The sequence below is a fragment of the Embiotoca jacksoni genome, unplaced genomic scaffold (genome assembly GCF_022577435.1).
Source record: "Embiotoca jacksoni isolate LCO1_2020_lvr unplaced genomic scaffold, fEmbJac1.0.p SCAF_21, whole genome shotgun sequence".
Lineage (NCBI taxonomy): Eukaryota > Metazoa > Chordata > Actinopteri > Embiotocidae > Embiotoca > Embiotoca jacksoni.
Genome location: NW_027185352.1, coordinates 2,953,554 through 2,965,353, shown reverse-complemented (window position 1 = coordinate 2,965,353; position 11,800 = coordinate 2,953,554). Strand labels below are relative to the sequence as shown.

Below are 11,800 nucleotides of genomic sequence, written 5' to 3'. Positions count from 1 at the left end.
AGGGCAATTTTGTAGAACCACCAATTAACCTGAGACGCATGTTTTTGGATGGTGGGAGGAAGCCGGAGTACCGGAGAGAACCCACGCAGGCAGAGGGAGAACATGCAAACTCCGCACAGAAAGGCCCAGGCCCGAATTTGAACCCAGAACCTTTTTACTGTGAGGCGACAATGCTAACCACTGCACCACATGCCGCCATCACTCATAATGAACTCAGAAAAGTATCACCGGACACAGCAGTCTACTTTTTTACTCAGCTTTTTAGCATTTCTTGCATCCTTGTTTTGGTTTTATCAATCTGCACACTCTCCTTTAGTCAGTATTGTTTTCAGCAGCAGATGGCAGGTTTTCAGTGAAAAACCGACAACACTACCTGCTGAGCAGCAAACGGCACAGTCCCAGAGGGTAGGGGTGCAGAGTGGGTCGTTTAACCAGTATGAAACTGGAAGCTGTAGGCTACATAATATAATGGGAAAATGAAAAGCTGAAAAAAAAACGTACTAATGAGGAAATGTAACTTAATTTTGTAGCTTTAGGCTCTGAGTTCTGATTATTTACTTTCAGTCAAAGTAACTCAAATCCATATGCTGTATCCACTTCCTGGTTTACAAATTGGCTTGTTTTCTTTTCACAGCTTTTAATTAATTGTGTAGAGATGGTTCTTGCCATAAATCTATCATGAAAAGCCCAAGCACACTGTTCCCTAATGTGACCCCTGTAACTGTGCCTGCAGGGTGCTGGTGGTGCCTGGACATACACAGAGTGGGTGTCCACTCTGAGAGAGAAGCAGCTGATTCCTCTGAGACCTGTTGGGAAGTATATGCAAACAAGAAAATAATAACAATATTTGAATGGAATTTGAAATTAACACTCTTATGTAATTACAAATGAGATTATGCTGTGCAAACATGGAGTGAAAATTGGTTTTATTGCACTTCCTGACAAAAGAACAAGAATCAACCGACCTTGCATTTTAATGAACTAATCAAGATTCACAGTTATCAGGACTCATTCACTGTCATGGAAACAAGAGACCAGTTTAATTTGTGGCCACAATTTCAGTGGTTACCACTAATGTTGTGAATTAGTAAATAATGTGTTTCTAAGGCCTAACATTTCTAATTGTTATTTGTGCTGAAGAATGTGACTTGCTGTTTTTACAGTGTATCTCAAAGTTCAGTTTTAAACTTTGTCTGCTGCCTCCAAGCTGCGAAAACATCAATAAAAGCTGGTTTACAGACACATTAATTATTTTGTTTGCATACATATTGCATACTGCAGATCCCCCCAGATCATTTTAAATATGTACGTTCCTGTCAGGTCACTGGTGAGCATGTGAAACTCAGCTGTGACGAACTCAAGATATCAGATTTGATGTTATTTTCCTGCTCTATCGAGCTTAATATTGAAGAAGGTGAAGGGTCAGTTCTGCCTGTAGTACAACTTCATGTTTAAGGTGCTAATGTCAGCTTCACAGCTAAAATACCTAAAGATGTGGCCATAAAAAGGCACGAAGTATGCAATCATTACCTTCAAACCAGAGAAAAGAAGGCTTTTGCAGAATTAAAAAATGCAATTAATGCCTGAAAGTAGAACATTTTTCCATTTAGAATGGAAGGTTTTATCCCTCTGTTGAACTGCAGTATACAACTGTAGTGTGGGGTTGTGGTTGGCAGTAAAGAGCTAGACGACATACTTACATGTCAATAGAATTGAACTTGGACAGACCATCAGTTCTGACTACTCCCTCTGAATAACACATGCTTAAAATTGCAATGGCAAAACTTGAAGTTGAATCTGAGCTGAGGCCCTGGGGGTGTGGGTGTCCTTTAGCTTGCTCGATCAGAATTCACAATAAGCCTTAAGAACTATAGCAGGAGTCAACAGAAAACTATCCATCCATTACCTATACCTGCTTTATGCTGAACAGGGTAACAGGGGGTTTGAGCCTATCTCAGCAAATTTTGGGCAAAAGCAGGGGTACATCTTGAACAGGTCACCAGTCATTAGGGCCTAACAGAAAAACAGACAACCATTTTCATCTCACATTCACTCCTATTCACGACTGATTTAAAATCACCAATTAGGATACTGGAGCACAAATACATGCAAACTACACAGAAACCATATAGCACAGTGTCAGCTGATATAACCAGGACCTTAATGCAGGTTCTTTGTTTCCTGATTTAAAGGTCCAGCCTGGAAGAGGGTCCCTTATTTCAATTTTATTCTTACATCTTGCAGATTCCTGAATTTGAATTTAATTTATTGCGCATCCGGAGAACAGGGGAATAAGATTCAGTTAAACATTTGGGACAAAGCAGGTTCATCTAGCTCCTGTTGTCACCCAAAACCAACACCAAGACATATACAACCCTGTTTCCAATAAAGTTGGGAGGCTATAAAAATAGAACTCAATGATTTGAAAATCGTGTAAACCCATATTTGATTGGAAGTATAACAAAGGCAAGATATCAAATGTTGAAACTGGAATTTTTATAGATAAGAAAATATGTTGTCTCATTTTTAATTTGACTCCAGAAACACCATTCAAAAAAGTTGAGCCAGGTCATGTTTACCACTGTTTCGCATCACCTCTTCTTTTAACAACACTCTGTAAACATTTGGGAACTGAGGAGACCAGTTGCTGGAGTTTTGAAAGTAAACTGTTGTCCCATTCTTATCTGATATAGGATTTCAACTGCCCAACAGTTCAGTCTCCTATGATATGTTTTTTGTTTCATGATGTGCTATATGTTTTCAATGGGTGACAGGTCTGGACTACAGGCAGGCCAGTTTAGCATCCAGACTCTTTTAGAACAGAGCCATGCTGTTGGAATACGTGCAGAATGTGGTTTGACATTGTTTTGTTGAAATAAACAAGACCTTCCCTGAAAAAGATGTTGTCTGGATGGCAGCATATGTTGCTCCAAAACCTGAATATATCATTCAGCATTAATGGTGCCCTCCCAGGTGTGCAAGCTACCCATGTCATGTGCACTAATGCATCACCATATAATGCTAACTTTTGAACTGTGCGCTGATAACGAGCTTAGTGGTCCCTCTGCTCTCTAGCCCATATAACATGGTGTCCATGATTTTCAAAAATAATTGAAAATTTTGATGTTTTGTTTTGCTGCCATCAAATTCAAAATGAGCATACATTTTTCATAAAACAATACAATTTCTCAGTTTCAACATTTGATATGTTGTATTGGGTCCATTATCAAATAAATATGGGTTTACATGATTTACAATTCATTGTATTGTTTTTATTTACATTTTGCAGTGTATCAACTTTTTTGGAAACAGGGCTGACAAAAAATTTAGCCAACAAAAATATGTCATAGCAATTAAAAAATAGACAAATAAAAAGGACAGCATTTTAAAACTGACAACCAGTGGAAACATATGACTTTAACATTTATTTTAAAATTTGCAAATACAGTTGGTGTCACGTTGCATTTTCTTTATTATCAATATTTTTGTTCTTATCAAACTATTTGTGTATAGAAGCCTGTTTGTTACATGTGTACCTTTTACTTTTGACATTTATAATGATTGAAAAACGCATAAACAACCTATATTCAAATGAATCGACAAGTAGATGAAGCAGCTGTAGTCCGTTCCATGAGAGTCCATGCCTCTCTTTACTCATGGCTCTTTCTCTCCACCTTTAAAAGCATCAGGAAGGAAGAAAAGAGGAGAAAGGGAGGCGACAGCACAAATACAATGATCTCTGAAACTGGGAAAGACATTCCGAAAAACGATTTTCTCCGATCCGAAGCCACCTATCGCCCAGACTCCCCCGTCTCCTCTTCCTCTGAAGCCGGGCAGCTGAGCAGGAGGCGGGACACCCAGACCACCAGCGGCAGCATCATCCCGGAGGAGAGCAGCAGTATCCAGCTCCTGGTCTCCTCATCCGCAGCCGCAGCCTGCATCATGACATCGGGGGAGTTCATGCAGACTGCTCCCCTGCTTGCCAACAAGTCCAAGAGGAGCCTGCTGTACAAGGCGCTTTGCTTCCTCCTCCTCATCTTCCAGGGCGGCATTCTGGACTTCTACCTCATCATTTTCACCGACTTGTACTGGTGCTCATGGATAGCCACGGACCTGGTGGTGATTTCGGGCTGGGGAATTTTCTTCATGAAGAACGCGCGGAGCAAGAGGGAACGGGCCTGCGGCTTCCACCAGAAAAGCTCAATTTTCGGCTGTAACCTCGGGGAGTTCACCTACGCCTACCTGGCCTGGCTCATCTATGTCATCGCCTGCACTCCGAAGATGGTGCTCATCCTGGAGACCTCCATCCTCGACCTGATCGCGCTCAAGGTCCCGTGCGGAGTGACCGGCTTCAAAATTATCATGCTGCTGTCAGCACCGCTGCTCTTTTGCCTCATCAACTCCATCATCGAGGATCTAAACGGGTCAACGCGGCACCACTCCCAGAGCTGCTTCATGAGCACCTGCCTGGACCTGCTGGACAGCTTCACGCTGGTGGAGATGCTGCTGAGGAACGAGATCCCCACCCTCTACCTGAAGTACACCGTCATTTCCGTGTATTTCGTGGCCCTGGCGGTGCCGGTGATCTGGCTCTATGAGCTGACGGCGTCGGAGCTGCGCTGCCGGTGGCTGTGCGCGCGCTTCTCCACGGGCCTGGTGGTCAACGCACCGCTGTTGGTGGTCCGGTGTTTCCAGGTCTACGTCTATAAGATGCCGGTGTCGGTGTTCATGTTCAAAAACATCTTCGTCCTGGCGTGTAAGTTACTGGAGCTGATGGAGCAGTGCGTGGCGGTCCGGGGGGTGCGGAGGTTGGCTGGCGGCAACCCGGCCCAATTCTCCCACTGCGTGTCCGAGAACGACATGTGTCCGCACGGATATGTCAACACGCTTGCCGTCACCCAGTCCTAGAGCCCGGAATGAAAGCCAGTGACTGTGGTGATGGGCGGAAAGTGGAGGAGTTGCGCTGCCCTCCAGATACAGCAGAAAACTGGGAAATCCCCAAAACAAGCCCAACCTCCGCCTCCGGATAGTGGCTTCGGTGATCACATGGAAAGCAAACCAACACAACAAGCGGACACATCAGGTATTTAGGCAACAAGGTTAAGAGAGTAAAAATGAAAATAGTTAAAAAAAAAAAATGTAGAAAACAGTCAAATCCTACATTCACATTAAAGGGAAAATGTATTTTCCAAAAAGATTAAACTTAAGTTGTCATCTCACGCAAACATCAGAAATCATCTAACTATGAGATTTCTGTGTTCACCTCAATATATTGGCAGACGGAGTAACCTCCGTCAAGGAGTAGCCTCCGTCTGCCAATACCCCAGGGACAGGTAGTGAGCTATCGGCCCCTCTTGAGCCTCCGGTATAGCTTAGTTTGGTTATAAAAGCATTTAAGTATAATTCCAACTAAAACATATTAAAACTTTTGTCACAGGAACTCCTTAAAAGAGGGCTCCTGTAGGGCCCTGGGGCCAAAGCATTGTGCTATACAGGTGAATAGAAATAGTTTGTAGTCTAAAATCTAACATGGATGTTTTTTTTTTTAAGGAGCATGTCTTTTCATAAACAGTGTCCTGATAACTCTGGACAAACAGACCGAAGACAGTTTTTATAAATTCCTATAAAAAAACAAAACATCGGTGACTTTTGGACACATCGTTGCTGTGTTCCAAATGGCGTACTAGTGTACTAACGCTCACTATTTTGAGTGCATAAGTGCGTTCACACTGTCAGTAGAAATACGTAAATAAATTTGAAATTAAGGCATCTGAGGAAGCAGCAGCTGTTCCTGAACACTACAAAAAAGTGCTTCTCTTTCGTTACTGCTGCTGGACAGAATTTATTTCGTGTTTTAAACAGGGGGCACAAAAACACGTTAATTTCTAGGCAAAATGATTAAAGCTGCAGATATATTGGCAGATGATGTGTTCATATGCTGATGTTATTTCCTGTAAGTGCAGAACAGCAGTGTGTGATCTGAAACAAACAATTTTTCCTGATAGACAGGAACAGTCATTATCTAATAACAGTAAATGAGAATGTGTAGCCTGTTTTTCCTCACTCACTGTCAACAGAGTAACAGTCTATAAACTACAGTTAAATTATTGTTCCATAGCGCCGCCTCAGGTTGAGGCTCAGCATAAACTCCATCACTTTAGAAATACTTTTGTCTCACTCTTTGTTAAAGTCTGTTTAAAAATGCAAGAACCACATTCAGGCCTTTATCTTGGTGGTGCGAATAGCTAAATAGCTAAATAGCTTAATGATGATGAAATAAAGTACCACATAGGAATTACCACATATACAGGAGTTTTTTGGGGAGGGGGCCTGGAGGCCTTTAGCCCTCAGACATTTGCCTACTTGGTAATACAGGTGTAACCAGCTTTGGTTAATCAAAAAACACACTGCAGTTATGACATTAATGTTATGTTATTAAAGTTATGACATTCTGACTTAACATCATGTAATGCAGAACAGAATCTACTGATTTGGGCCTGAGCACCGGAGGTGCGAAAGCCTTATTGTTATTCATTATTACTTCTCTAAAATAATTTTCAAAGCAGTATGGCTCAGTGTGTGTTGTAGCTGTGTTGGAATGACATCAGACATCTGCACATCTGATAGTTTGGAGCTGACAGTTTTTTTTTTTTTTTTTTTTAAAGTTTTTACTTGGAATTCTGACTTTTGGGGTGGATAACATTCTCCATGACAAGTGAATGGATTTTCCTGTTTTTGGCCACATCTGGTGTCGTCTGTACCAGCCTTACAATGATCCGTCTTCAGACAAATCTACAGGTGCTACAGTCAGACACAATACCTGCAATAGCGTACATCAAATGGAGAACAAACTGCAAAGTCTTGGACCACGTTGGGTTTTGTCTGTTCAGTTTGTGAGTGTCACCGCTGTACTTGAATGGAATACAGAAGGACAGCAGCTGGACTGTGTTTTAAGATGCAAAGTGCAACGAAAAATCCTTTGATTTCACTCCAAACAACAAGGCTTTGCTCCACCCATGTACATTAGTGTTTTCTATTGATGACAGTGTTGTGTGCTGGTCTGTGCTGGTTCTAAAAGCTGTGTCTGGTACGAGTAGACATTTATGATGTAAATTAATGCCATGCGTACAGACCCAATAGTGCCATGACAAGTTTTCTAAAGTCCTTTTCAAATGGACCCGTTGCCAACAGCAGTTTCTGTTGGTATCACTGGCTGCTCTACTGTTTTACTATTTCTCCCACTTTTTGAATTGTGAGTCCTAAAAGATCACGGGCAACTGCTCACTCCGACACCTGTCATTTCAAGGCTTGCCGTTCTCTGGTTCACAAACAGGCCTAATTCAATTCCTCAAAAAAATAACAACAACAAAAAAAAAAAACAGCCTTCCACCCACTAGTTGATTCTCAGACTTACAGTAGGTTCTACCCTGAGAAGCTCAGCACACTCTAAAAAAAGGTTTGTCATTTTCAACACACCTGTAACAAAAATTCTGGGCAAACTAATATTTGTTTTATTTTCTCTTAAATATATGGAATCCCATTTCTCTCAAGAAAAGCCATTTAAAAATAGAAAAAATAATCACAATGATAAACAATGTTTTCAGTATGTCATGATATTTTTTACGAAGCAAAGTCCATTATGAGATAGGATGTCACAGATTTGACCCCAGTATTACAACTAAGACTGCACATCTTTATATTAACAATTAGATTTAGATTAGATTAGATTTAGACTTTATTAATCCCATAGTGGGGAAATCCTGTCGTCACAGCAGCACAGAAAAACAAAAGGTGCACACAATATGAAAAACTTTACAAATACGTATAAGACATAAGAAATAAGATAGATAAAAAGTAATTATTTTAGAAAAAAAATAAGAGCAATGATTAAATACACACACAGACACAAAAAACAAATATAATAAAATATACATAAATAAATACAGTTTGGGATGATTGGAAAAAAGCATCAGGTGCTATGGAATGAAAAAGAAATGAACAGTGCAACGTTATTATAGGGTGGTGTTGGAAAGTCTGACAGCCATCGGAACAAACGACCTGCGGTAGCGCTCCTTCCTGCACTGAGGGTGCAGCAGTCTGCCACTGAAGGAGCTGCAATTAATCAAATGACTATGTTGCTCATATTGAGGAACCCACAAAGAACCCTTCTCTGATGTTCATTTTAGCTCTTCACAGCCGTTTTAGCTTGTTTCTGCTGAGTGTTTTGGTTTTCCAGTGAGCATTGTCATCCTCGTCGACCTGGTTTCAGCAGGCAGCTGTTTTCAGTCAAAAACAGCTCTGATAAGGTTGAAGACCCACTGAATGTGATGCAATGCAAAGCTTTTTCCAATGTATGTAAGTGCCTCTCAAAGCATGGTGGGACACCAGGCTATTTGTGAGAAAAGGTGAAGCAGGTGAAACAGTGAAAGGAGGTTTTGCTGCTGTGCTTACTTATCTGTGTACGGTAGACAAAGGTTGTGAGGGTCATTTCTGAAATCCTTTTTTTTTTGTGCTATGCCTTCAAGATTACAGAAAACAGAGAAAACGGGGTGCTGAAGGGAGACTCTTCACACATAGTCATGTAAATTGTTGGAGATCACTTTCAAACTCCCTTCTACTGAGCTTTTGAGCTGCAGTAAACATGGCCCCAGATGGATGATGATGTTACTCTGTGTCAGTATCTGTAACCATATTCACAACAATGATTTCATTCAAGGTTTTCAAACGTCAGTGTTGTGTTTTTAGCATGTACAAACAAGGCCAAACAAACAAAAAATATCAATAATAACAAGAAGGCAGGTTTAAGAGGTCATAGTTATACGCATATTTTTTTAACATTCCTAATCCTCTGTTAGATTATTGTGGGAGTAAATGGGCTTCCATATTATATAGCATCCCTCCTGTTTGGTGCCACCAAGGATTTCATTGGACTTCAAAGTAGAAACTGGAACTGAGATATTGTTGGTTCTGATGCTTGTGGAAATGCAGCTTTACCAACAGACATGACATCATCTTTGCCACAAAATGACAGGATCAGCTGTTCGATGAAACACTTACTTTGTTCATGTTGTTCTGATATGCCACCTCCTGGGTGACTGCAAGTTGCACATTATGGCTCAACAAAGCTTTAAGTTGTCCAACGCACTTAATAGTCCTTTACCACAGCGGTGACAGATTAGAAAATATGATGACATTTGTGTTGTTGAATGCACTGACAAACAATATCGTACTGACAGTAGGTGTGCCCATATCAACTCATTTAGAGGGCACCGAGTTGGAGGACTAATGGCAAAGTACTCAGTCCAGTTATGTCCTCATGACAAAGCTCCCAAGTTTAGGCTCTGAGCTGCGCTAGCTGTTTCCGCTTCCGCTGTCTGTTTTTATGCTACCTACATCTCTGCATATATAAGACAAGACCATCAAACAACAAACTGTTCCATTGAAATGATCCATAGACCAACTTAAACAAAGGAAACTGACACAAACGCGTTATCCAACAGTTTGTGTTGAAAATCCATGTTTTTCAGAGTTTACATGCTGATGAGTTAAAGTCATCCAGGTAATACCGGGATCAACACAGGTGATTTCAGACTCCCTCTCACTGTGGCAGTGTATGGCTTACAGCAAAAGCCTACATTTACTAGACCATACTTTGTTTGAAGAGGGAAAATGTCGTGGCACGATCACTGTCCTTTGTGTTGAGCTCTTCCAAATGCTTATACTAACGTTGTAACTGGCAAAAATGGCTGATCAAAGTTTACTGTATTAGATAAGTATATGTGACTGAAGATGATGTATTGTGATGGCATTGTGCAATATGAGTCAGACAGGTAGGATCTTTTAGTGCCTATTATTTTGAAGATTTAATGAGTGGCATTACAGAAGTCAGCGAAGAGAATTTAATCACAATGAGGTTATGTCTGCAATTCCCCAGCTTTGTTTGCTTCTCTGTGAACAATCAATGTATGCAGGTCAGAGGTCAGGGTGACTTGTGCCTTGCATGCAGGGTGGGAGGACTGTTGAGGGTCTGGACAGAAGGAGGAAGAACCACCGTAGAAGACCATATCAGAAATGTTTAGCGCCTCTTTTTTAAAGATCACAAATACTTTATTTTATTGTGTTGTCCACTTTCCAGGCAGCCAGTGGTTTCACGTTATTTCAATACCACTTTGGTGAAAAATGTATGTAAGCACGGTATGTAACTGCGACAAAAATATATTATGTTCAACGTAAAAGTTGACCTATCTGAAGCACGTTTCAGGTCTCTTTAATGCTCTATTGAAATGAGCTGATATTAGTGACTGCCTGGAAGAAGTCAATCCCAAAACATGCACTTTGCTCAGAAGATGTTGAATCGCCACCATGATGTAAAAAGGGTCAACTTTGCAAAAAACAAGTCACATTATTTGGCTGGCCCAGCCGCACTGTCATTGAAGAATCAGGCCAGTTCTGCTCTGATGGTTCTCTCTGTTCTGAATTGAGATTGGATTTTAAGAGCTTTCAGCCCTGAAACTTGTATTTACACCCCAGTGTGGAAAGTTTTCTTCAAACATCTTGAAGAAACCTTTTAAAGAAAATCTATGCAGGAAAAATAAGAACATGTTTCAAACCACTTGCGTTCCAAAGAGACAACACATTTTTCATACAGTGACGGGAACTCTGCTGACCTGCTTTGAGGATAAGTAAGGAGAGGTGACTGTCTATTTGACCAGTACTAACAAGCGTTAAGTCTTGCTGCCTTTGTTGCATCATGCACAGCTGAACTGAGACCACCTTTCCCTAAAACCTCTGACCTGCAGCTGTCAGCTAGTACAATGCAGGTCATCACTTATGTTAAGTTGTGTCTCATATTATGGCCACCTGACCCATCCTAGGTCTCCATCCTGCAGAGAGCAGGCCAACACTTGCAGTCAGTCTCCGGTTTCCAACTGTGAATGAAGTGTCATGCTTATGTCACAGCAGAGGTTTCTGCTATCTATCTTCAGATGAAATCTTGGTCTTATATTGAATCAATTTTTTGGGGATTGAATTGATGTTCAGTCACTCTGCGGACATGAGGTGGTTGTGAAGTTGACCTTGAAGTTTGACCTTTATGTGGAGGATTACAGAATATAACTTGCTGATTTTAGTGCTTCTCTTGACTTTGCTTTTCATATTGCACTGAGAGCAGAATGCTTCTGTTAGTTTGTTGCTTATCATATATTGCCAAAGTATTTAAAATTGTATATTTTATACTATTTTGTATTATTTCCTTGTGCCAGTAATCTTTACATATGTATACAATGCTGCCGCGTTGGCTCTCTAACAATCTTTATTTGGATTTGCACATCAAGCTTGTCACAAAGTTTATACACAAGCATTCAACTGTAAACTGAAGTACAGAGAGCCTGCATGAACAAGCACAGTGCATAACTCCACAGAAACTACCAAAGGCTTTCATTAACATGGATATTAACAGGAGCCAATCATGCTTGTTTTCTTCTTCAGCCTTTGTGCAATGAAAAACTGTGTGCATTAGAACACTCTCCTGTCTTATAATATACAAACTGTCCTTTTCTTTGAACTTGTTTACGGGGACATTGTTGTTGTATACAGATAGGACTTTACCTGTACTGTAAAGTTATGTGGTGTATCTGTACTGCTATAATCCAATCTATGTACTGTAGATGTAAAACAGAGTATTATGTGGTTGAAACCTGAAATAAATCAAAGGAAAGTACTTTCAAAGTATTAATTCATTATGGAAGTCATTGACCCTGAAAAACCAAAACACGTATATATTGAATATAGCCTCTGAGTA

The 11,800-nt window shown here is 40.7% G+C and overlaps 1 protein-coding gene across 1 annotated transcript; it reads left to right on the top strand.

Annotated features, from left to right (window-relative positions):
* The first annotated feature begins 3,550 nt into the window (after positions 1-3,550).
* On the top strand, positions 3,551-11,727 carry tmem121b (transmembrane protein 121B). The gene has a single exon (XM_069156410.1). It carries the CDS (start codon positions 3,592-3,594, stop codon positions 4,906-4,908), a length of 1,317 nt encoding a protein of 438 aa, XP_069012511.1. The 5' UTR covers positions 3,551-3,591; the 3' UTR covers positions 4,909-11,727.
* Positions 11,728-11,800: the final 73 nt, after the last annotated feature.